This window comes from Centroberyx affinis, unplaced genomic scaffold, assembly GCF_046629955.1.
Source record: "Centroberyx affinis isolate AG114_WGS23_722 - 3 ecotype Tasmania unplaced genomic scaffold, CSIRO-AGI_Caff_v1 ptg000612l_1, whole genome shotgun sequence".
Lineage (NCBI taxonomy): Eukaryota > Metazoa > Chordata > Actinopteri > Beryciformes > Berycidae > Centroberyx > Centroberyx affinis.
Genome location: NW_027279242.1, coordinates 100,554 through 126,626, shown reverse-complemented (window position 1 = coordinate 126,626; position 26,073 = coordinate 100,554). Strand labels below are relative to the sequence as shown.

Sequence of the window (26,073 nt, the reverse complement as noted above, 5' to 3'; positions counted from 1 at the left end):
GTGTCAACGACGTCATAACACCAGTCAGGCAAACTAGGATCTAGGATTACTGATTCCACCCTTTGGCGTTTAAAGTATGTAAATGAAAACAAAGAGTAGTCTACATTTTGGTGGCGCAGCTAATTGATAAGCTTTACTTGATATCGCGAACCATTTTTCATCTCCACGATGCCTATCGTCACGTTTTTGGATCGCGAAATTTCGTTCCATAATATATCGTTATACCCCTATTCAATGGGGATTTTTATGTCGGGAATTATTTCAAATAGTAGTTATCGCTGTCATGTGAAAACCTCATAACTCTGTGCAACTTTCATGCTTTGTTTGAAGTATTAGCTGCTACTCTAAGGGTTGAGAAATTTTCACAAGCCTTTCAAACCCCATTGGATAAAATCTAAAATGCATTGTCATCAAGCTAAAAACAAGGCTGTTTTTCTTAGCTCCTGAAAAGTTGACATTTCGATTATACAACGTTTTCATTGTGACAATATGTCATATTTGAATGAATACCCCAATATACCTACCGAGTGGTAGGTATATTGGGTTTGACTCAAGGAGAACACACTGATGGGCAGGTTGTTCCTGTTTCCACTGTCGCTCCTACAATACAATACAACACAATACTACAGTATGTAGAACTGTCTCTGTTTCCACTGTAAGTTGTTATATCAGCATTGCACTCTCCAAATAAAGTGGAACCAAAAGGTTTCTCTTTCTGATGCAGTGTGTATCTGTGCTGACAGGCTTGTCTGTGACCAGCCAGCATGTCCAATACCATCCAGTCATGGAAAAACTCTTCAGCCAGTCAGCAGTATGAGGTGGAGCTGGTGAAGGGGCTCTACCGCTTCCTATCGGCCTTGCCCTGCTTAATCTTCCTCTACATCAACAGCATCATGCTGTTCACCTTGAGGAGCAAGCCGGTCTTCACTGAAACACCCCGCTACATCCTGCTGTACAACCTCCTCTTTGCAGACACCGTCCAGCTGGCACTGGGCCAGTTACTTTACATCCTAGCAGCAGCCAGGGTGTACATGGCACGCTACGTCTGTCTCATCATCACCATGGTGACGGCACTCACCACTGACATCTCCCCCCTCAACCTTGCCGTCATGTCCCTGGAGCGCTATGTGGCGGTCTGCTTCCCACTAAGGCATGCCAGCATTGTCACCATCAGGAACACCATTGCTGCGGTTGCTGCCATCTGGGCTGTTTGCTCGGTGAACATGCTTACCCGCCTCCTCATGCTGGTCTTCCTGGACTCCATGCCTTTCCACCGCTTCATGCAGGACTTCTGCGCCGAGGATGCCTTCTTCCACCTGAAGATTTTTCATGACTTTGACAAGGGCTTCATGTGTGTGGTGTTTGTGTCCGTAGGCACGGTCATCATCTGCTCGTACATTGGCGTAATCGTCACAGCCAGGTCGGCCTCGTCAGACAAAACCTCAGCCAGCAAGGCTCGTAAGACGGTCCTGCTGCACCTGATCCAGCTGGGTCTGACTCTTGCATCCACACTGCATTCTACCATCTTGGCAGCCCTCCACGGAAGAGTCGACCGAGTCACCATCGTACGCATCCACTATGTTCTGTTCCTCTGCCTTGTCATTTTACCCAGATGCCTCAGCTGCCTCATATATGGCCTGAGAGACCAAACCATCAGACCTGTCCTCATGTATCACCTTAGCTTCTGCCTAAGACGCCCCGTGATGCCCGTTGTATCTTTGGAAAAGCGCTGATTATTACAAACTTTCAAACTACTGGCCTCGTTACTTTATTTTTTCCAGTGCCTTTTCTCCAATTCCCCATCAAGAGGGATTCCTTCTCTTGCCGGGCCATCATTGTAAATAAGAGTTATTTGTTCTTTATTGACTAGGGTTAAATATATAAATTACAATTACAAAATTATAGAAAAAACATATTGCTCTAAAGGGATCAACAAGGTTTCACATAATCACAAATAAAGACTTTCTTGTCCTTGTTCTTGTCTTTTTTGATTGGGCTGTGTGTATGTGTTTTACAGGCAGTTATGAATGTTTCCTTTACAAATGCTACTGGAGGAGCAGCCACGCACCTTGGCGGGAGCCTATGAGTTGGTACACAGGTATGAGACCACCTGGAGAGTAGCCAAAATGGTTACCCAGCTCATGCGGGTGGGTGCACGGGCAGCCACAATACGGGAGAATGCAAACTCGGGACTAAGTGGTGAGGAGTGCAGCCAATTCGCCAACTAAACTGCCTGCAAGGGCACCAAAACCCCACCAGCAATTGAGACCCAAGAAAGGTAACTATATGAATCTTGAGAAAACAGAAGAAAAAGTGTCGGACACTCCAGCGCCATAGAAAATACTCTTTAATTGATAATGTTTCGGCCTTGCAGCCTTCTTCTAGATCAAGAGTGAAAACACACAAGCCCTGGTAAACTATATAGACCAGCAACACCTGATGGTAATCACACAATCAGGCTAAACCATTCAGGGTAAAGCAAGAGGCACCAGGCCAATCAAATTACTTTTAAGAAAACAATGACAGAAAATCTAATAATAAACATAAATATATACACATCAAAAATACATTGGTCAGTAACATTATAGAATAAACGAATTGATAAATATATCTTGATTAGGTTTCTCATAAACATACAGAAAAAAGTTTTAAACATTAATTCAAAGAGAACATCATAAATAACTTGATCTGTATTTCCAATAGGTTAAAGTGCATTACAAGAAACTTTTCAAATCAAAATCTATATTTAATCCAAGAGGTCCCAGAGTTCTCAAACAGCGAATCCAATAATGTTTGTTTTTTGGTGTGCGTTACCTCTCTACAAAACTATATGAATCGTAACTTGGACAAGGTTATATGTCAGAACTGTTCAGGTATAGGACATCTGCAGAGAAACTGAATGGGCTGAACGTGGTCAGTCCTTTTGATTGACCAGGGTGATTGCTTTAGGGAAGAAGTTATTAAGGTGACGAGTAGTTCTTGTTTTCAGTGACCTGTAGCGCTTTCCAGATGGCAATAGCTGAAAGAGGTGGTTTCCAGGGTGAGTGTGATCCTTGATGATGTTTCCTGCTCGCTTCTTCACCCTAGAAACAGGATAGATGGAAGTTTGAGGTGAACGATTTTTTCCGCTGATCCTTGCAGTTTATTATTAGAGTGGACAGAGTTTCCAAACCATAGAGTTATGAAGGATGTGAGAATGCTTTCAATAATAAACCTGTAGAATGGACGAGTACTGCTTTTGATATGTGAAATTTTAAAGTTGATGGAGAAAGAACATGCGTTGTTGTGCTTTTCTGGTGTTTGATGAGACATTTTCCTCCCAGGCCAGTGTGCGTGAGAAGGTGGTGCTGAAAAATGTAAATGGTTTTACTGTGCAGAGAGTTCTGTCATTAATTATCAGGGATTCCATGGGTGGGTCTTTTTTCCTACAGTCCACAACCATCTCCACTGTCTTTGAGCTGTTGAGCTCAAGGTTGTTCAACCTCACCCCCATATGGTGCCTCGTCCCCATTTGAGATAAGGCCAATCAGGGTGGTGTAGTCTACAATCTTTATAAGTTTGCTGATATAGGATTTGAAAATCTGCGCTCTGCTAGACACTGGTGCAACGAGAAACATCCTGCCACTACACTCCTTCAATGCCATTCCCACTCAGACAAGGCCTCCAATACAGCCATCAGTCGCACAGACTGTGCAGGGTATGGGCCAGGGAGCATAGCATTCCTCAGAGAAATTGTTCTACCGATGCAGTTTGGAAGGCTAATGTGAAGTTCATCATTGCTGATGTAGCCCAGAGCACTGAGGCTATCCTGGGACACTCAGGAGCAGCCGTGTGCCTGCTTGGATTATGGCAACACGAAAATAGTCCTCTTCAAAGATCAAGTATCCCTCTTTATCCCCAAAACCCGGCCCAGAGTGCACACCGTCAGCGTGGCACACACCATGGTTCTAGAGTCCGGGTAGGAGTACATAATACTCGGAAACGGCCACTTTTGTTAGCCTGTTGAGGGAGATATGATGTGAAGTATCACCAAAGGCATGTTATACTATACTTTATTATCTTTAGTGTGAATATAGTCTTCATATCTTTCAACTGTAGATAAGTGTTTACCTCTTAGTGTAGTGTAGTATAGCCTAGTTCATTGTATTGAAACTCAATTTAAAAAAAATAATTATTTATTACAATTTATTGTTCATGTAGGTACTGTAGTACTAGTTACTGTCTCTTTAAGAAACTCACTGGTCAGTGTTGTGTTCCTCCTGGATTTGTTTAGGCTACTTTTCAGCTATAATGGTAATTTTGAATCTTAAAATTATTTTTTAGTTTAGTTATTCATATTTTCACTCTTGTATTGGATAGTAAGTACTGCCTTGTGGAATCGCCTATGGGATTGTGGATAAATCGTTTTGTCCATGGATGAATAAGTGTTAGAGGATTGTGGATACACATTGTAAAGTAATGTTAACGAGTAAGCTGCTGTTCAGGCATAACCAAGACACCCCATATTTTACCCACAACTGTCTAATTAACAAGATATTACATTGTTAATGTAAACAGTAGAGCCCCAGTCCATCCTGATCCCTACTGAACCTCAATCTACTAACCCTGCCTATGTCTCTGTACCTAGTCACCTACAGGCCCTGTATGCTGAGAGCTCTGTCGGCGGACCACCTCAGGGCCACCAGTGAAACAACAACCCCGCAAGATGGCCATGGAGAAGACCAGTCAGTGCTGCAGAGTCTGGAATTGCCAGACACAGTAACAGTAGCTGGGCTTCGCCAATTGTAATGGTAAAAAAACAGTACCAGACACCCTGACTGTGTAGATTACAGACCATTGAATGAGCGTACTATCAAGGATGCTTATCCCGTGCCATGTATGCAGGACATTGTCACTGTCCTCAGCCAGATACTTCAGCACCCTGGATTTGATGTCTGGGTACCTGCAGATGGAGTTGAGCCCCAGGGTCCACAAAGCTGCTACCTCCTGCACATGGAAAGGGCTGTTTGAGTGGAATGTGATGCCCTTTGGGCTCTGTAACGCACTGGCTACATTCCAGAAATTAATGGACTGTGTCCTGGCTGGGACGCAGTAGTAGACATGCCTTGTATATCTCGATGACATAATACTCCTGGGGTGGGATGTGCCCCAAATGTTGTAACGTCTCAAGTGATCGTCAGGCTATATGGGGCCATCCTGAAATTGAAACCATTGATGTGCGTCCTGTTTCGAGAACAAGTGACCTACCTGGGGAACATTATCTCGGCCCAAGGTATCGTTATTGACCCCCAGAAAGTCCAGAGGGTCAGAGAATTCCCCACACCCCAGAATGTTTCAGAGGTCTGCCAGTTTGATGGTCGGCATCATACTACCATTGATTTTTGAAAGACGTCACTACAGTAGCAAAGCCCCTTTGCTTCGCCCCTCCATTGCTACGTGGGCTCAGAAGTCGCTCATCCCTGGCACCACGATGGTGGAACGAGCTCCCCCCTTCTCTCAGAACGCTCCCCCCTTCTGTCTTTCTGCGGAGACTAAAGACACATCTCTTCAGGATACACCTGGACCCCTCTTGAACTAACCTATCGTGTAACGATCTTCTTCCCCTTCTTTTTCAAAAAAACAAACTCTGATTCAACGAATGCTACTTATTCCTAAAAGGCTTCGCTGATGAAGACTGTCATACGCAGTTGGTTTCACTACTGTTGACAAAATGCACTTATTGTAAGTCGCTTTGGACAAAAGCATCTGCTAAATGACATAATGTAATGTAATAATGTAATGACTTACTAAAAAGTAAGCACATTTCCACTGGACAGCATTCGAAGAACTGAAGAGGCGGCTGACTTCTGCACCCGTGTTAAGTTGCTCCCTCGACAGTGATGACCTTAACCTTGACACAGACGCCAGTGACTGTAGAATCAGAGCAATAATGGCAAAAATACAGGGAGGGGAGGAGCAAGTTCTGGCCTACGGAAGCAGGAGGTACCACCAGACGGGTGCTCCTGGCAGTGGTGGAGTTCACCGCCCACTTCAGACAGTACTTACTTGGGAGGTCATTCACAGTCCGGACTGACCACAGTAGCCTGCTCTGGTTAACAAGAATGAGGGAGCCAGAAAGCCAGCTTGACTGCTGTCTTGAAAAACTGGAAGAGTATGACTTCCAGGTTGTTCATCGTCTGGGGTGTCAGCACCAAAACTCAGACTTATTATCCAGGAGACCTTGCTGTAAGTTGTGTCCATGCACGGTGCCGGAGCCCAGCCTCAACTACAGTGAGCAGCCTCAGCAAAAGGGATACAGCACGACCTGAGTGACAGTCTGGCTGGAGATATAGTCCAACCTCTGCCGGCCTGCCTTCAGTGGGTGTAGTAGAGATCAACAGCAATAGAGAGAGAAATGCATGACTACAGTGGGGGTAGGTGATGTCACTAGCGGTGACAGAAAAGACATCATCCTCTCTTATCTGAACATCAACAAGGTCAGTGAATCAGGAAGCACGAAACTGTTCTATGGCTGGACCCAGAAAGCGCCCATGTTTTGGCGGAGACTAAAGACGCATCTCTTCAGGTTACACCTGGACCCTTCTTGAACTAACCTATCTTCTTACCCTTCTTAAACTTTAAAAAAAAAATTAAAAATTCAACGAATGCTACTTATTCCTATTAAAAGTCTTAGCTGATGAAGACTGATGCACAGTTGGTTTCACTACAAAATGTACTATTATAAGTCACTTTGGACAAAAGTGTCTGCTAAATGGCGTAATGTAATGTAATGCAGCGCTGTTGCCTGGTTTTTCTAACTTTATGCCCCCCTTGACAGAGCACCTCCTCAAGATCTGGTAAAGGCTCCAGGCTCCAGGCCTTTGGCCATAGACCGGGTAACTATGGCACATACTGCTGAAGTTTGCTGGACCAGACTGTCTAATATAGGCAAATCATCTCCAAGGATTACATCATAGGTAAGGGATTTTAAGACTCCTACCGTTAGCAAATAAGCCTGAACTTGAATCATGAGGGTCACATTGGCAGTAGGGTAATCTTTCTCACATCCATGCACACAGGTTATATTTACACATTTATCATAGCTGGGCAGCACATTGCCAAGTAGGCTTGCTTTGATCAAAGTCTGATCACTACCTGTATCTGCTAGAGCTTCTACCACTTTGCCATTAACAGTAACATGAACTGTATGTCTTTGTTTAACTGCATTATCGTCATTATCATTCTCTGGTCGGGGTACAGAACACATATCAACAGTCTTGGCCCTTCTTAAGGCCTACTGAGGCCTTGTGGCCAGGCTGTTGGCAGTAGAAGCATATCAACTCAACCTTTGGGTTTGAATGAGGAAACTTCTTACCACCCCCAATGTCAGCAGTATGAAAACCAGGTGAGTTCTGTGGCCTGGCCCCCTCAAACCTTTGTTTTCCCACAGTCATCTTTTTCATTGAAGGGTCCCGGTGTGCTGCCAGTTAGCGTTTTGCAAGAGCTGCTGCTTCTTCTCCTGTCTTTGGGTTATGTTCTTTTACCCAGGTTCAGATTTCTGGGTGGAGAACTCGACGATACTGCTCCAGGATGATGATTTCCCCAATCTGGTCCTTACTGTGGCTACCTGGTTGCATCCATCGCTTGTAGAGACCCTTCAACCGGTTGTAGCTCTCCCTGGCGGTCTCCCTATGTGGAACGATGGTACTTCGGACCTCTGCGGATATGTATCTTTGGTAACATTATACTTCATCAAGACAGCTGCTTTGATGGCCTCATAGGACTCTTACTGTTCTTCATCCATCCCTGCATATGCTTCAAGAGCTTTACCAGTCAGTAAGGTAACCACCCTGGCTGCCCATTCCTTTTGCCTCCACCCCCAGGTTCTGGCTATACACTCAAAGCGTACAAAGAAGCTTTCTGGATTGGAGTGTTCTTCCAGTGACCAATCCTGCCCGACCTTTAAATTCTGCATGTTGTCTTTGAGTCGCTTGAGCTGTTCAAACAATATCACTTCATTGTGTTTAGACCGGTGCATAAAGTCTCTCATTTCTTAAAAAAAATTTGCTTCAGGGAGCTCTAAGTTGGGAGTACTCACAGTTTTGGACCGTACCACAGGTTCTTCTTTCTCAGCTGCTGTGGCACCCTTTGGTGGGTCTTCAAACTCCATTGTCTCTTCACCTTCCAGACCCTCCTCTGGCCTGGGGTTCTGTCTGGTAATGCGGCCTCGTCCACGGCTCTTCCCTCTCATCAGGTCTGCATCCAACTCTGGCCAGAACTTCACAAAGGCGTAACATCCCACTTCTGACACCACTTGTTGCAAGGAGGGATGTACGGTAGGAAAATGTGAAGAAATCTGGTTAACCCAGAGTCCATGTCCATGATTCAGTCTTTGCAGATTGCAGAAAAGATTTACTGAAACTAAAAAAAATGAACAAAACAATACCACAGTCCAAAGCTTCATCAGGCATGAGCTTCAATAAACAAATGGCACAAACACAGCTTCCAGCATCTCCACTGTCCATTGTTCGATTGTCCAAACCTACTTCCTGACTTCAGAGCCTATATATTGGTGGAGTCCCGCCTTCTCCAGTTTGAATGGCCCAATCAGGTCAGGACTCTGTAGACTGACTCAAAACAGGTTGTATCGACAATTCCACTCATTTACCACAAATGAACACAAATATACATTTTCAAAATTATATTTTTTAAGCAGTTGACATAATCAATACATACAATATTTACATTCCATTACCAACCCATACCATTTCAATGAAATACCTTAATTGGTGTTGATTACCTAAATTTAGCCTTCTAATGACCATAACTCATCCTTAATGACATTTAAGCAGCAGAGCTAAGACTACCAATGAAAACAAACATAACACACGAGAGAGAATGTGCACCTTCCTTTCAGTGTAATACATCTCGATGGTTTACCAATCACTATGCAAGGGGCTACCCCATAACACTCATATAACGTACAATGAAACAAAAAAATGAAATTCATCTTCAACAACACCAAGTTCACATACAGTACAAAGTCTCTCCTCCTCATCAATAGAATTGAACTTGCCCACCTCAATTGCCAGAGGGAGGGTACCAGTTCTCAACTGGGCACACAGAGATCTTCTGGATTTTTCCAAGGGTAAAGTAACATAAGGTTCTGGACTATACATGTTTTTTATTTGATTATATAAGTTCTGGTTTGAGCCAGATGTCAGTAGCCCATTTTTCTTTACAGTCGAGAAATAACCTGTGCTTAATATGGTGAACGCTACATCCTAAACCGTTTCTGAAAATATATTGTTGGTCAGCTTCCCTGAAAACAACATTCATATTACTACACCATGGATAGTTATAATAATAATAATAATAACTTTATTTGTATAGCACTTTTCTAAAAACAATGTTTACAAAGTGCTTTACATACAATAAAATCCAATAGCAGCAATAAAAGAAAATAGGCATATATGAGGTAAACAGGTACAACTAAAAACACACAAACAAGCAGAGATACAATTAAAAACAGATCGAACTTTACATAAAAGTGTGTGCAGAAAATAAATTATAAAAAATAGGAATAAAAGGTAATACAAGAGATAAACAGGTGCAACTAAAAATAAACAAACAAACAAACAGAGATACAATTAAAAACAGATGGAACTTTAAATTAAAGTGTGTGCCAAAACACAAGAAAGCAATAAAATGGACATACAGGTACAAGTAGGCTACACTACCGTTCAAGAGTCCGGAGCCACCAAGAACCCTCCATGCCCCTGAAAGAGACCGATACCCCGATCCACCAGGGCAGCACCAAACGGATCAGAAATACAGTGCTTTATCCCAGTTAAAAACTTTTTTTGCTACTCTACCCGCTGGCATATTAGATAGACGGTTCCATAGTATTTAGTATTAGTATTAGTATTTATTTTTTTCATAGCATTTCGCCTTTTTGCCTAATCACACATGGCTCCCAACCCATCTCCCCTTGGAACGCCAACACAGGTGCAAATTTATGCATGCCCAGAAAACAGCGAATTGCCCGGTTTTGAATTCACCTTGGAAAATTCCTTTCGCCTTGGAAAATTCCTTACTACCCCAGACTCCAGCTGCATAAAATAGAATTGGGGTTACACATGCATAATAGAGCTTTAAAAATGTAGCATAACCAAGATCTTTGCATGTTTTCACTTTACTTATTACTGTACCCAGGGCTCTACCTGCAGTGTCAGCCAAAACACTAAAGCCCTCTTCAAACGTTAAATGTTCATCCAAAGTAAATCCAAGGTATTTATATGAGCTGGTATATGCTAATGACATAGCTCCAGCAAGAAAATTAAAGGTGCTTCTACCTGCTCCTGTTTTTCTGAAGTGCATAATTTGAGTTTTTTCCAGCTCAAATTATTAGAGTGCTATGTCATCAGCGTACAACAGAATATTCAACTTCACATAAGTTTAAACTCCAGTAATTCCCTGTCAACACAATCAAACACTTTTTGGAAATCAATAAAACATACAAAAGTAGATTTCCCCTCAGAGATCCTAGCTCTAATTACAGTATTCTTAGTGTAATTATGATCTAAACAAGACCTGTGTTTTCTGAATCCATTCTGCTCCTCCACAAGTATATTTTCGGCCTCTAGATACTGCGACAGCCTGGCATTTAGAATGTTAGAATATAACTTATAAACAGTACTTAAAAGGCTGATGCCTCTGTAATTAAGTGGGACCCTAGGGTCATTTTTTGATGATTTTAGAATTGGTTTAATAATTGATTTATACCAGTCCCTATATACCAGTAGCTTTTCCAAGTTTTGTACTGATGAATGCCACTGAGTCCCGTCCCCATGTAGACCCCTCTGGAGACAGATAGCAGGAAAAAATAACAAAAGCATATTCCGTAATGCGATCAGTCAGTGGTTTTATCCACAATATTCACTTTGTAGTCTTCAAACACAACGTTCTTAACAAAAATACCAACACTCCCTGAAGCTCTAGGGGCTTTTACATGAATGTTCCTATTATGCCCAAACCACGTATACCCCTCCAGGCAAATCATGGGGCATGATAGATGCATTTCATTTAAGGAAATAAAGTTGGGGTCTAGGGATTTCAGTATCCGTGATCTTAATGCACACTTAGCAGCTGTCCACCCGTTGATATTCCAGTGGACAAGTGAAAGATTCGGACTATTTACAGACTGGGTCGAAGTTCTTCAATGCTCCCCTCAGAGTGGATCCCCAGCCCTCGGGGTCACCTCACCAGCGTTTAATCATTTTGCCATTGCTGGCAATGTAGAAGTCCTTACCCACCGGGATCTCACACAGAAGGGTCCGAAAGTTCAGCTCGATAAGACGATCCACGTGGAACTTGACCGATCTTATGAAACCTTTTCAAAACTCTGGCTCTTCCGCAGTAGATGTTTCAGCCGAAGGACTGCAACCTTTTCCTGCACCCATCGGAGCTCCACCTTGATCAGTCCAGGTCCCATGCCTCGCGGCCTCAAACGCTCCATGGCCACCAGCTCTGGCATCGGGTCGCATCGTAGTCCCACGGCGAGCAACTCCCTTATTTTCCCAGCTGTATCCTCATTATTCTCAAATGACAGGCCGGAGACTATAATGGAGATATCCGGCTCAAATCTGGTTTCCTTGGAAGTTTTGGCATTCTCGATCTTTGATTCGATGGTATCCATCCTTGAGCTTAGGATTCCTATTTCCATATGGATAATTTTCTGATTTCTCTCGCGTTTCTCTCCATCTCCCTTTTCATTGAATGGAATGAATTGTTTTGTTGGTTTTTGTTGCTTTTGTTTGGTTTGTTTGGAACGCTCAGCCACGCGTGTTCGCATCCAGGAGCCTGTATCTGTATCTCTCTGGTGAAGCCATGATCAACTGTATCTCTCTGATGAAGCCATGATCAACTATCTCACGCCTGTGAATGGGTGCAGCACGCTCTAACTGGAGTGAATAACCCAGTCATAGCATCCTGTCCATCCATTCCACCAACACACAATGTCTCCGCCACTCCTGATAAAATTCTGTCAGGGGGCGGGCAGTCAGCTGTGGGGCAGAGGCTAGATATTCTCCATACGCTGTCCCGGCCCTCACTGCCGCCGAACTGCCCAATAAGGGCAGACCAGCCAGACTGCGAGCTGCAGCCAGCCTCTTGGAGAAATCAAGCCTGCCGTCTGCAAGACAAAGCAGTGGGCTTCAATCTCCGTGGGGCCTGCCATCACGTAGGAAGGAGAGGGTGAAAAATGTAAAAAAAAAAAAAAAACATGTTGTGAAAATGTACATGTTGCTGTGAATGTAAATTTGTAAATAAATACATTTCTATATATTTCAATTCATGGTTCTTTGTGTTCTTTGGATTTATTGATAGTTTGCTAATTGAGATGTCATGGCAACTCATGTATTTTTTGTGAGTTTGGATCACCGGGAAACACCAAATTTCTCTTTTGAGTCTCAAGCTGAAAAAACGCCTGCTTTAAGGGAATGACGTGTGTCATTGCATTCTGTTATAGGAAAAAAAAAAATTAAATTTAAAAAATGTAATTGCATTGATTGGCTTAAGGGGGGCGCTACAATGTTTGTTTACTTGCTACTGATTGGCCCAAGGGGTGCATGCATCATTCGTCTTGTTCAACTTGTTTAGTTGTTACTCACTGTCAATGGTGGCTGAACTGACGTGTGAAGGTGTGATTGTAATTGTTAAACTTCTTATAAGAGTCAGCTTAGTTTCCTCAGCACATCAACTATCAACCCTCAGCCATGAAGCAGCAGAGCTGACTTCAGGAAAAACAAAAGGTGAATCTTTTTGTGCAGATGCAGAAGGAATTTATATATTACTCATTGTTTTTTACTTAAAGTTATTATTCAGTTTGTTTAGTGGGCCTGAAAGGACACAGAAGTATAAGTATTCCCTCCGTTATTGCTGATTAATATATTAGCTTTGTTCAAATAGCACTTAATTATTATTATTATTAATATTACTACTACTAGCACTGGTACTGCTAATAATAATTATAATGTTTAAATTTATTACAATTTTATGAATGTCATTGTCTTTGTGAAGGTTTTTGTATGTATATCTTATGTTACAATCAGTGACTCTTGGATGTTAATGGCTCTTAGTTTATGCATTTATTGTTACAACCAAAATATACCAATACACAGAATATGATGTCTATCTGATATTATTGTTATAGTATTAGTAGTAGTAGTAGTAGTAATGGTATTAATGTTGTTATTTATCTTTGTTTAAAGTATTTGCAATCGCTTGGTCATTTATATCTCTGAGTTGTTGCATTTGAATGATGTGAAACCAGGTTTTACCAAAAAGACATGATGTAATTATCTGTTGTGTTGTTTTAGGTCTGAGAGCATCAAGAGCGTCTGTGTAGAAAGCTGGTAAGTTACTGGCTTTATCAAGTAAGCTCCTAGATCAAAAATGTTTGGTTGAATCAGACACACAACACCTCCAGAAAAAAGGGAGGGTTATTCTCTGTGTGTGTGTGTGTGTGTGTGTGTGTGTGTGTGTGTGTGTGTCAAAACCTTCTTTGACAGATTTTAGCCTCATGACCTGCAAAATATTGGGATTTTCCACTTTAAATTAAGTGTAAAAGTGCAAATTAAAGGTTTCATTCAAAAAACATATAATTTTCATTTTACAAAAAAAGGTTTATAGATGACCATCCATTTTTCAATATTTAAAACACAACAACAAAGATCACGTCCTCTAAAATGATTCTAAGTAAAGGCCTGCAGGAAAATGATCACAATAATATTTAACAGCGATTTTTACTGTCACGTCAGGAATTATTTCAAATGGTAGTTATCGCTGTTGTCATGTGAAAACCTTGTAACTCTGTGCAACTTTCATGCTTTGTTTGAAGGATTACCTGCTCCTGTATGGGTTGAGAAGTTTCTACAAACCTTTCAAAACCCTAATGGATGAAATCTAAAATGCACTGTCATCAAACATAAATAAGGCTGTTTTTCTTAGTTCCTGAAAAGTTGACATTTTGAGGTTTTGACTTGACAGTGACGATATGTCATTTTGGAATGAAACTCCACAAATATGCACAGCGTGTATATATTTGGTATTTTGTGGGTTTGACTCCCTGTAACAGGAAGGAGAACACACTGATGGGCAGGTTGCTCCTGTTTCTGCTGTTGCTCCTACAATATAATACTACAATACATGTAGAACTGTCTGTCTCTGTTTCCACTGCCATTTCTGTTGCTAATGTACTGTCTTATATTGCCTTTTCCTGGCAGCTATTATTATGTACTATTGTTTTTGTTGTTCTTATTTCTGTAACTGTTTCCTTATTGTTTTCATTGGTCTCCATACCATGCTGTTTTTACTATTGTTCTATTTGGCTGTAAAGCACATTTTGCAAGATCGCCATCCTCTTCTCCTATCTTATTCTCTGGACACACTCTAAACACAGTGTGTGTGTGCTGTAAAAGCGCTTCGATGCCGGCGACCGGGGTTCGATTCCCAGTACATTTCAACTATGAGTCACATTTTAATTAAACATTAAACATTTTAACGTTTTCATTTAACCATGACCAAACCATTTCCTTACCCTTAACCAAGTTGGTTTAGTTGCCTAACCATAATCTTAACCCAAACCTTAACCAAGTTGTTTCAGTTGCCTAAATTTAACCAAAGTCATTTTACTTGCCTAAATTTAACTGTTAACCAACCTTTGGGACGTAATTCTGGAGAAATGTATTTAAATTTGTGGTGGAGGAACGTATTTAAATTCGTTGCGAGGGAACGTAATTCAGTTTGCGGCTGATAATCCGTCAGTCTCCGTCAGATTTCCATCCGTTTTGACGGACAGAAAGTTTAACCCAGTAGAACTTTTTCTGGATGGACAGATTCATCACCATCCGTTTAGCCAATCAGAGTCATTCCTACTTTTGTTTTGGAAAAAATAGCGGTGATCACAGAAACAACGGTATGACCAAAACTAATAAAATAAAGAAAACTTGGTATAACATTGGGATGACTGTAATAACCCTGGGTTTTCCAGGTCAGTCTCATATTAAATTTATTCTGTATAGACTGTTACTTCTTTTTTCTTGTAATACCGTTATGAGCAATGCTGTATTTCTGCCTCTCCCACCTTGTTGACATTCCAAAACAGCCCAACAGACAGAAATCTATCTGTCAATAATTCTGCCCGTTTTCCAATGGATCAGTGTGGCCACAGCCTAACCGTGACATTGAATATGTATTTTTCACACTATTCGATCAGGTGAAACGCAGTAGACTTTTAGTGACACATTATAGTCACTTGATTGTAAGCTGTTGTATCAGCATTGCACTCTCTACATAAAGTGGAACCAAAATGTTTCTCTTTCTGTCTGTCTCTTTCAGATGCAGTGTGTATCTGTGCTGACAGGCTTGTCTGTGACCAGCCAGCATGTCCAACACCATCCAGTCATGGAAAAACTCTTCGGCCAGTCAGCAGTATGAGGTGGAGCTGGTGAAGGGGCTCTACCGCTTCCTATCGGCCTTGCCCTGCTTAATCTTCCTCTACATCAACAGCATCATGCTGTTCACCTTGAGGAGCAAGCCGGTCTTCACTGAAACACCCCGCTACATCCTGCTGTACAACCTCCTCTTTGCAGACACCGTCCAGCTGGCACTGGGCCAGTTACTTTACATCCTAGCAACGGCCAGGGTGTACATGATGCGCTATGTCTGTCTCATCATCACCATGGTGGCAATAATCACCACTGACATCTCCCCCTTCAACCTTGCCGTCATGTCCCTGGAGCGCTATGTGGCGGTCTGCTTTCCACTGAGGCATGCCAGCATTGTCACCATCAGGAACAGCATCGCTGCAGTCGCCGCCATCTGGGCTGTTTGCTCGGTGAACATGCTTATCCGCCTGCTCATGCTGGTCTTCCTGGATTCCACGCCTTTCCACCGCTTCATGCAAGACTTCTGCGCCAAGGATGCCCTCTTCCAACTGAAGATTTTTCACGACTTTGAGAAGGGCTTCATGTGTGTGGTGTTTGTGTCCGTAGGCATAGTCATCATCTGCTCGTACATTGCCGTGATCGTCACGGCCAGGTCGGCCTCGTCAGACAAAGCCTCAGCCAGCAAGGCTCGTAAGACGGTCCTGCTGCACCTGATCCAGCTTGGTCTGACTCTAGCATCCACACTGTGCTCCACCATCTTGGCAGCCCTCCATGGTAGAGTCGACCGAGTCACCATCGTACGCATCCACTACGTTCTGTTCATCTGTCTTATCAATTTACCTAGATGCCTCAGCTGCCTCATATATGGCCTGAGAGACCAAACCATCAGACCCATCCTCATGTATCACCTCAGCTTCTGTCTAAGATGTCCCATGATGTCTGTTAGATCGTTGAAAAAGCGCTGATTATTACAAACCTTCAAACTACTGGCCTCGTTACTTTATTTTTTCCGGTGCCTTTTCCCCAATTCCCCATCAAGAGGGATTCCTTCTCTTGCCGGGCCATCATTGTAAATAAGAGTTATTTGTTCTTTATTGACTAGGGTTAAATATATAAATTACAATTACAAAATTATAGAAAAATGTATTTCTCTAAAGGGATCAACAAGGTTTCACATAATCACAAATAAAGACTTTCTTGTCCTTGTTCTTGTCTTTTTTGATTGTGCTGTGTGTATGTGTTTTACAGGCAGTTGTGAATGTTTCCTTTACAATGCTACTGGAGGAGCAGCCACGCACCTTGGCGGGAGCCTATGAGTTGGTACACAGGTATGAGACCACCTGGAGAGTAGCCAAAATGGGTACCCAGCTCATGCGGGTGGGTGCACGGGCAGCCACAGTACGGGAGAATGCAAACTCGGGACTAAGTGGTGAGGAGTGCAGCCAATTCACCAACTAAACTGCCTGCAAGGGCACCAAAACCCCACCAGCAATCGAGACCCAAGAAAGGTAACTATATGAATCTTGAGAAAACAGAAGAAAATGTGTCGCACACTCCAGCTCCATAGATAATACTCTTTAATTGATAATGTTTCGGCCTTGCAGCCTTCTTCTAGATCAAGAGTGAAAACACACAAGCCCTGGTAAACTATATAGACCAGCAACACCTGATGGTAATCACACAATCAGGCTAAACCATTCAGGGTAAAGCAAGAGGCACCAGGCCAATCAAATTACTTTTAAGAAAACAATGACAGAAAATCTAATAATAAACATAAATATATACACATCAAAAATACATTGGTCAGTAACATTATAGAATAAACGAATTGATAAATATATCTTGATTTGGTTTCTCATAAACATACAGAAAAAAAGTTTTAAACATTAATTCAAAGAGAACATCATAAATAACTTGATCTGTATTTCCAATAGGTTAAAGTGCATTACAAGAAACTTTTCAAATCAAAATCTATATTTAATCCAAGAGGTCCCAGAGTTCTCAAACAGCGAATCCAATAATGTTTGTTTTTTGGTGTGCGTTACCTCTCTACAAAACTATATGAATCGTAACTTGGACAAGGTTATATGTCAGAACTGTTCAGGTATAGGACATCTGCAGAGAAACTGAATGGGCTGAACGTGGTCAGTCCTTTTGATTGACCAGGGTGATTGCTTTAGGGAAGAAGTTATTAAGGTGACGAGTAGTTCTTGTTTTCAGTGACCTGTAGCGCTTTCCAGATGGCAATAGCTGAAAGAGGTGGTTTCCAGGGTGAGTGTGATCCTTGATGATGTTTCCTGCTCGCTTCTTCACCCTAGAAACAGGATAGATGGAAGTTTGAGGTGAACGATTTTTTCCGCTGATCCTTGCAGTTTATTATTAGAGTGGACAGAGTTTCCAAACCATACAGTTATGGAAGATGTGAGAATGCTTTCAATAATAAACCTGTAGAATGGACGAGTACTGCTTGTGATATGTGAAATTTTAAAGTTGATGGAGAAAGAACATGCGTTGTTGTGCTTTTCTGGTGTTTGATGAGACATTTTCCTCCCAGGCCAGTGTGCGTGAGAAGGTGGTGCTGAAAAATGTAAATGGTTTTACTGTGCAGAGAGTTCTGTCATTAATTATCAGGGATTCCATAGGTGGGTCTTTTTTCCTACAGTCCACAACCATCTCCACTGTCTTTGAGCTGTTGAGCTCAAGGTTGTTCAACCTCACCCCCATATGGTGCCTCGTCCCCATTTGAGATAAGGCCAATCAGGGTGGTGTAGTCTACAATCTTTATAAGTTTGCTGATATAGGATTTGGAAATCTGCGCTCTGCTAGAAACATCCTGCCACTACACTCCTTCAATGCCATTCCCACTCAGACAAGGCCTCCAATACAGCCATCAGTCGCACAGACTGTGCAGGGTATGGGCCAGGGAGCATAGCATTCCTCAGAGAAATTGTTCTACCGATGCAGTTTGGAAGGCTAATGTGAAGTTCATCATTGCTGATGTAGCCCAGAGCACTGAGGCTATCCTGGGACACTCAGGAGCAGCCGTGAGATTCAAATGATGAACTCTTTATCAACCCCTGAAGCTGCTTGTTAACAAGCTGATCATTTAAATCAGCTGTGTTGGAGCAGGGAGAGATCTAAAACATGCAGGACAAGGGGTACTCGAGGAGAGGTTTGGGAAACCCTGCTCTAAAGGATCTCCCTGAGAAGTAGGACTCAAACCAGCAGAGAGCAGATCCTGAGAAGCCAAGCTCAGCGAGTGTGGAGAGGAGGATTTGGTGGTTAACCGTGTCAAAGGCGGCCGATAGGTCAAGTAGCAGTAGGACAGAGGACTGACCGGCAGCTCTAGCTGATCGCAGTGTTTCCACTACAGACAAGAGCGCAGTCTCGGTACAGTGTCCATGTTTGAAGCCAGACTGGTTAGGATCATACAGGTTGTTCTCAGAAAGGAATTCAGAGACTTGATTAAAGACCGCACGCTCAAGTGTTTTGGAAAGGAAGGTGAGTAGTGAAACCGGCCTGTAATTATCAACCTGAGATGGGCTGAGTGTAGGTTTCTTTAACAGCGGGCTAACCCGCGCTTGCTTAAAAGCAGTGGGGAACACACCCGTTGTAAGTGAGGAGTTAATGATGTGCGTGACTGCAGGGATAAGTGTGGGCGAGATGGCCTGCAGGAGGTTGGAGGGTATGGGGTCCAACGGACAGGTAGTGGGACGAGAGTCAAGCAGAAGTTTGGAGACTTGCTCCTCAGTGAGATGGGAAAAGGACAGGAGTGAGGTCCTGTTAGCTGGTGGCAGCATACTGAGTTGGTCAGGCTCAGAGAACTGATTACTGATGGTAGAAACCTTATCAGTAAAGAAGGATGCAAAGAGGTCAGCCGTGAGCAAGCTTGAGGGTGGAGGTGGTGGAGGTTTGAGGAGTGAATTAAAAGCTGAAAATAATTTCCGAGCATCCTTGGCGCTGCTGATTTTCTCCTGATAGTAAGTGGTCTTGGCACTTTTTAGATGGGAGGAGAATGCCGATAAGAGAGTTTGATAGTCAGTGAGGTCAGTGGGATCACTGGATTTGCGCCATTTTCTCTCAGCTGCTCTGAGTCCCGCCCGTTGCTCTCTGATGACACCGGTGAGCTATGGGCTAGTGGGGGTTTTACAAGCGGGTTTGGATGAGAGTGGGCACAGATTGTCTAGAGAGACGGCTAGTGAGGAGCAGAGTGTGTCTGTAGGCTCATTGACATGGAGTGAGGAGAACTCTTTATGAGGGGGCATGGTAGCCGAGACCTCATAGGAGAGCCGAGCCGGTGTGAGGGACCGGAGGTTCCGTCTGAAGGAGACCATTTGCGGCGGAACATGAGGATGTTCCGGCAAGGAAACCATGAATTGGACAAAGAAGTGGTCTGACAGATGTAAGGGGGTGACAGTCAGATTTGCCGTGGAACAGTTTCGAGTCACAATCAGATCAAGTGTATTGCCCGCTTTGTGTGTGGGAGCGGTGGAGACCAGTTTGAGGTCAAATGAGGACAATAGTGAAAGGAAGTCAGCCGCTTGGGGTTTGTCAAGATAGATATTCATGTCCCCCATGACAATCAGTGGGGTGCCATCTTCAGGAATGGCTTCAGGAATTTTCACTCTTGTATTGGATAGTAAGTACTGCCTTGTGGAATCGCCTATGGGATTGTGGATAAATCGTTTTGTCCATGGATGAATAAGTGTTAGAGGATTGTGGATACACATTGTAAAGTAATGTTAACAAGTAAGCTGATGTTCAGGCATAACCAAGACACCCCATATTTTACCCACAACTGTCTAATTAACAAGATATTACATTGTTAATGTAAACAGTAGAGCCCCAGTCCATCCTGATCCCTACTGAACCTCAATCTACTAACCCTGCCTATGTCTCTGTACCTAGTCACTACAGGTCCTGTATGCTGAGAGCTCTGTCGGCGGACCACCTCAGGGCCACCAGTGAAACAACAACCCCACAAGATGGCCATGGAGAAGACCAGTCAGTGCTGCAGAGTCTGGAATTGCCAGACACAGTAACAGCAGCTGGGCTTCGCCAATCGTAATGGTAAAAAAACAGTACCAGACACCCTGACTGTGTAGATTACAGACCATTGAATGAGCGTACTATCAAGGATGCTTATCCCGTGCCATGTATGCAGGACATTGTCACTGTCCTCAGCCAGATACTTCAGCACCCTGGATTTGATGTCTGGGTACCTGCAGATGGAGTTGAGCCCCAGGGCCCACAAAGCTGCTACCTCCTGTACATGGAAAGGGCTGTTTGAATGGAATGTGATGCCTTTTGGGCTCTGTAAGGCGCCGGCTACATTCCAGAAATTAATGGACTGTGTCCTGGCTGGGACGCAGTAGTAGACATGCCTTGTATATCTCGATGACATAATACTCCTGGGGTGGGATGTGCCCCAAATGTTGTAACGTCTCAAGTGATCGTCAGGCTATATGGGGCCATCCTGAAATTGAAACCATTGATGTGCGTCCTGTTTCGAGAACAAGTGACCTACCTGGGGAACATTATCTCGGCCCAAGGTATCGTTATTGACCCCCAGAAAGTCCAGAGGGTCAGAGAATTCCCCACACCCCAGAATGTTTCAGAGTTCTGCCAGTTTGATGGTCGGCGTCATACTACCTTTGATTTTTGAAAGACTTCACTACAGTAGCAAAGCCCCTTCGCTTCGCCCCTCCATTGCTACGTGGGCTCAGAAGTTCATCCCGGTTGCGACTCCTCTCATCCCTGGCACCACGATGGTGGAACGAGCTCCCCCCTTCTCTCAGAACGCTCCCCCCTTCTGTCTTTCTGCGGAGACTAAAGACACATCTCTTCAGGATACACCTGGACCCCTCTTGAACTAACCTATCGTGTAACGATCTTCTTCCCCTTCTTTTTCAAAAAAACAAACTCTGATTCAACGAATGCTACTTATTCCTAAAAGGCTTCGCTGATAAAGACTGTCATGCGCAGTTGGTTTCACTACTGTTGACAAAATGCACTTATTGTAAGTCGCTTTGGACAAAAGCGTCTGCTAAATGACATAATGTAATGTAATAATGTAACGACTTACTAAAAAGTAAGCACATTTCCACTGGACAGCATTCGAAGAACTGAAGAGGCGGCTGACTTCTGCACCCGTGTTAAGTTGCTCCCTCGACAGTGATGACCTTATCCTTGACACAGACGCCAGTGATTGTAGAATCAGAGCAATAATGGCAAAAATACAGGGAGGGGAGGAGCAAGTTCTGGCCTACGGAAGCAGGAGGTACCACCAGACGGGTGCTCCTGGCAGTGGTGGAGTTCACCTCCCACTTCAGACAGTACTTACTAGGGAGGTCATTCACAGTCCGGACTGACCACAGTAGCCTGCACTGGTTAACAAGAATGAGGGAGCCAGAAAGCCAGCTTGCCGTTGCTGTCTTGAAAAACTGGAAGAATATGACTTCCAGGTTGTCCATGCACAGTGCCGGAGCCCAGCCTCAACTACAGTGAGCAGCCTCAGCAAAAGGGAATACAGCGCGACCTGAGTGACAGTCTGGCTGGAGACATAGTCCAACCTCTGCCGGCCTGCCTTCAGTGGGTGTAGTAGAGTTCAACAGCAATAGAGAGAGAAATGCATGACTACAGTGGGGGTAGGTGATGTCACTAGCGGTGACAGAAAAGACATCGTCCTCTCTTATCTGAACATCAACAAGGTCAGTGAATCAGGAAACACAAAACTGTTCTATGGCTGGACCCAGAAAGCGCCCATGTTTTGGCGGAGACTAAAGACGCATCTCTTCAGGTTACACCTGGACCCTTCTTGAACTAACCTATCTTCTTACCCTTCTTAAACTTTAAAAAAAAATTTAAAAATTCAACGAATGCTACTTATTCCTATTAAAAGTCTTAGCTGATGAAGACTGATGCACAGTTGGTTTCACTAGAAAATGTACTATTATAAGTCACTTTGGACAAAAGTGTCTGCTAAATGGCGTAATGTAATGTAATGCGGCGCTGTTGCCTGGTTTTTCTAACTTTATGCCCCCCTTGACAGAGCACCTCCTCAAGATCTGGTAAAGGCTCAAGGCTCCAGGCCTTTGGCCATAGACCGGGTAACTATGGCACATACTGCTGAAGTTTGCTGGACCAGACTGTCTAATATAGGCAAATCATCTCCAAGGATTACATCATAGGTAAGGGATTTTAAGATTCCTACCGTTAGCAAATAAGCCTGAACTTGAATCATGAGGGTCACATTGGCAGTAGGGTAATCTTTCTCACATGCATGCACACAGGTTATATTTACACATTTATCATAGCTGGGCAGCACATTGCCAAGTAGGCTTGCTTTGATCAAAGTCTGATCACTACCTGTATCTGCTAGAGCTTCTACCACTTTGCCATTAACAGTAACATGAACTGTATGTCTTTGTTTAACTGCATTATCGTCATTATCATTCTCTGGTCGGGGTGCAGAACACATATCAACAGTCTTGGCCCTTCTTAAGGCCTACTGAGGCCTTGTGGCCAGGCTGTTGGCAGCAGAAGCATATCAACTCAACCTTTGGGTTTGAATGAGGAAACTTCTTACCACCCCCAATGTCAGCAATATGAAAACCAGGTGAGTTCTGTGGCCTGGCCCCCTCAAACCTTTGTTTTCCCACAGTCATCTTTTTCATTGAAGGGTCCCGGTGTGCTGCCAGTTAGCGTTTTGCAAGAGCTGCTGCTTCTTCTCCTGTCTTTGGGTTATGTTCTTTTACCCAGGTTCAGATTTCTGGGTGGAGAACTCGAAGATACTGCTCCAGGATGATGATTTCCCCAATCTGGTCCTTACTGTGGCTACCTGGTTGCATCCATCGCTTGTAGAGACCCTTCAACCGGTTGTAGCGCTCCCTGGCGGTCTCCCTATGTGGAACGATGGTACTTCGGAACCTCTGCGGATATGTATCTTCGGTAACATTATACTTCATCAGGACAGCTGCTTTGATGGCCTCATAGGACTCTTACTGTTCTTCATCCATCCCTGCATATGCTTCAAGAGCTTTACCAGTCAGTAAGGTAACCACTCTGGCTGTCCATTCCTTTTGCCTCCACCCCCAGGTTCTGGCTATACGCTCAAAGCGTACAAAGAAGCTTTCTGGATTGGAGTGTTCTTCCAGTGACCAATCCTGCCCGACCTTTAAATTCTGCATGTTGTCTTTGAGTCGCTTGAACTGTTCAAACAATATCACTTCATTGTGTTTAGACCGGTGCATAAAGTCTCTCATTTCTTAAAAAAAATTTGCTTCAGGGAGCTCTAAGTTGGGAGTACTCACAGTTTTGGACCGTACCACAGGTTCTTCTTTCTCAGCTGCTGTGGCACCTTTGGTGGGTCTTCAAACTCCATTGTCTCTTCATCTTCCAGACCCTCCTCTGGCCTGGGGTTCTGTCTGGTAATGCGGCCTCGTCCACGGCTCTTCCCTCTCATCAGGTCTGCATCCAACTCTGGCCAGAACTTCACAAAGGCGTAACATCCCACTTCTGACACCACTTGTTGTAAGGAGGGATGTACGGTAGGAAAATGTGAAGAAATCTGGTTAACCCAGAGTCCATGTCCATGATTCAGTCTTTGCAGATTGCAGAAAAGATTTACTGAAACTAAAAAAAATGAACAAAACAATACCACAGTCCAAAGCTTCATCAGGCATGAGCTTCAATAAACAAATGGGACAAACACAGCTTCCAGCATCTCCACTGTCCATTGTTCGATTGTCCCAACCTACTTCCTGACTTCAGAGCCTATATATTGGTGGAGTCCCGCCTTCTCCAGTTTGAATGGCCCAATCAGGTCAGGACTCTGTAGACTGACTCAAAACAGGTTGTATAGACAATTCCACTCATTTACCACAAATGAACACAAATATACATTTTCAAAATTATATTTTTTAAGCAGTTGACATAATCAATACATACAATATTTACATTCCATTACCAACCCATACCATTTCAATGAAATACCTTAATTGGTGTTGATTACCTAAATTTAGCCTTCTAATGACCATAACTCATCCTTAATGACATTTAAGCAGCAGAGCTAAGACTACCAATGAAAACAAACATAACACACGAGAGAGAATGTGCACCTTCCTTTCAGTGTAATACATCTCGATGGTTTACCAATCACTATGCAAGGGGCTACCCCATAACACTCATATAACGTACAATGAAACAAAAAAATGAAATTCATCTTCAACAACACCAAGTTCACATACAGTACAAAGTCTCTCCTCCTCATCAATAGAATTGAACTTGCCCACCTCAATTGCCAGAGGGAGGGTACCAGTTCTCAACTGGGCACACAGAGATCTTCTGGATTTTTCCAAGGGTAAAGTAACATAAGGTTCTGGACTATACATGTTTTTTATTTGATTATATAAGTTCTGGTTTGAGCCAGATGTCAGTAGCCCATTTTTCTTTACAGTCGAGAAATAACCTGTGCTTAATATGGTGAACGCTACATCCTAAACCGTTTCTGAAAATATATTGTTGGTCAGCTTCTCTGAAAACAACATTCATATTACTACACCATGGATAGTTATAATAATAATAATAATAACTTTATTTGTATAGCACTTTTCTAAAAACAATGTTTACAAAGTGCTTTACATACAATAAAATCCAATAGCAGCAATAAAAGAAAATAGGCATAAAAGGTAATATATGAGGTAAACAGGTACAACTAAAAACACACAAACAAGCAGAGATACAATTAAAAACAGATCGAACTTTACATAAAAGTGTGTGCAGAAAATAAATTATAAAAAATAGGAATAAAAGGTAATACAAGAGATAAACAAGTGCAACTAAAAATAAACAAACAAACAAACAGAGATACAATTAAAAACAGATGGAACTTTAAATTAAAGTGTGTGCCAAAACACAAGAAAGCAATAAAATGGACATACAGGTACAAGTAGGCTACACTACCGTTCAAGAGTCCGGAGCCACCAAGAACCCTCCATGCCCCTGAAAGAGACCGATACCCCGATCCACCAGGGCAGCACCAAACGGATCAGAAATACAGTGCTTTATCCCAGTTAAAAACTTTTTTTGCTACTCTACCCGCTGGCATATTAGATAGACGGTTCCATAGTCTAAGCATTTTGCCTTTTTGCCTAATCACACATGGCTCCCAACCCATCTCCCCTTGGAACGCCAACACAGGTGCAAATTTATGCATGCCCAGAAAACAGCGAATTGCCCGGTTTTGAATTCACCTTGGAAAATTCCTTTCGCCTTGGAAAATTCCTTACTACCCCAGACTCCAGCTGCATAAAATAGAATTGGGGTTACACATGCATAATAGAGCTTTAAAAATGTAGCATAACCAAGATCTTTGCATGTTTTCACTTTACTTATTACTGTACCCAGGGCTCTACCTGCAGTGTCAGCCAAAACACTAAAGCCCTCTTCAAACGTTAAATGTTCATCCAAAGTAAATCCAAGGTATTTATATGAGCTGGTATATGCTAATGACATAGCTCCAGCAAGAAAATTAAAGGTGCTTCTACCTGCTCCTGTTTTTCTGAAGTGCATAATTTGAGTTTTTTCCAGCTCAAATTATTAGAGTGCTATGTCATCAGCGTACAACAGAATATTCAACTTCACA

The 26,073-nt window shown here is 43.0% G+C and overlaps 2 protein-coding genes across 2 annotated transcripts; both read left to right on the top strand.

Annotated features, from left to right (window-relative positions):
• Positions 1-764: 764 nt before the first annotated feature.
• Positions 765-1,733, top strand: LOC139643448 (odorant receptor 131-2-like). The gene has a single exon (XM_071518593.1). It carries the CDS (start codon positions 765-767, stop codon positions 1,731-1,733), a length of 969 nt encoding a protein of 322 aa, XP_071374694.1.
• A 13,691-nt stretch (positions 1,734-15,424) lies between these two features.
• On the top strand, positions 15,425-20,396 carry LOC139643447 (odorant receptor 131-2-like). Its single transcript, XM_071518592.1, has 3 exons — positions 15,425-16,369; positions 16,677-16,826; positions 20,337-20,396. The coding sequence occupies exons 1-3, from the start codon at positions 15,425-15,427 to the stop codon at positions 20,394-20,396; spliced, it is 1,155 nt and encodes a 384-aa protein (XP_071374693.1).
• Positions 20,397-26,073: the final 5,677 nt, after the last annotated feature.

Bases quoted from the DNA above. Each gene is read 5' to 3' on its own strand.
- LOC139643447 (XM_071518592.1), top strand. From the start codon at position 15,425: ATGTCCAACACCATCCAGTCATGGAAAAACTCTTCGGCCAGTCAGCAG. The intron at 16,370-16,676 runs GTTAGATCGTTG...TGTGTTTTACAG, and splicing joins TAAGATGTCCCATGATGTCT to GCAGTTGTGAATGTTTCCTT. The intron at 16,827-20,336 runs GTACGGGAGAAT...CTCTGTACCTAG, and splicing joins TGGGTGCACGGGCAGCCACA to TCACTACAGGTCCTGTATGC.
- LOC139643448 (XM_071518593.1), top strand. From the start codon at position 765: ATGTCCAATACCATCCAGTCATGGAAAAACTCTTCAGCCAGTCAGCAG.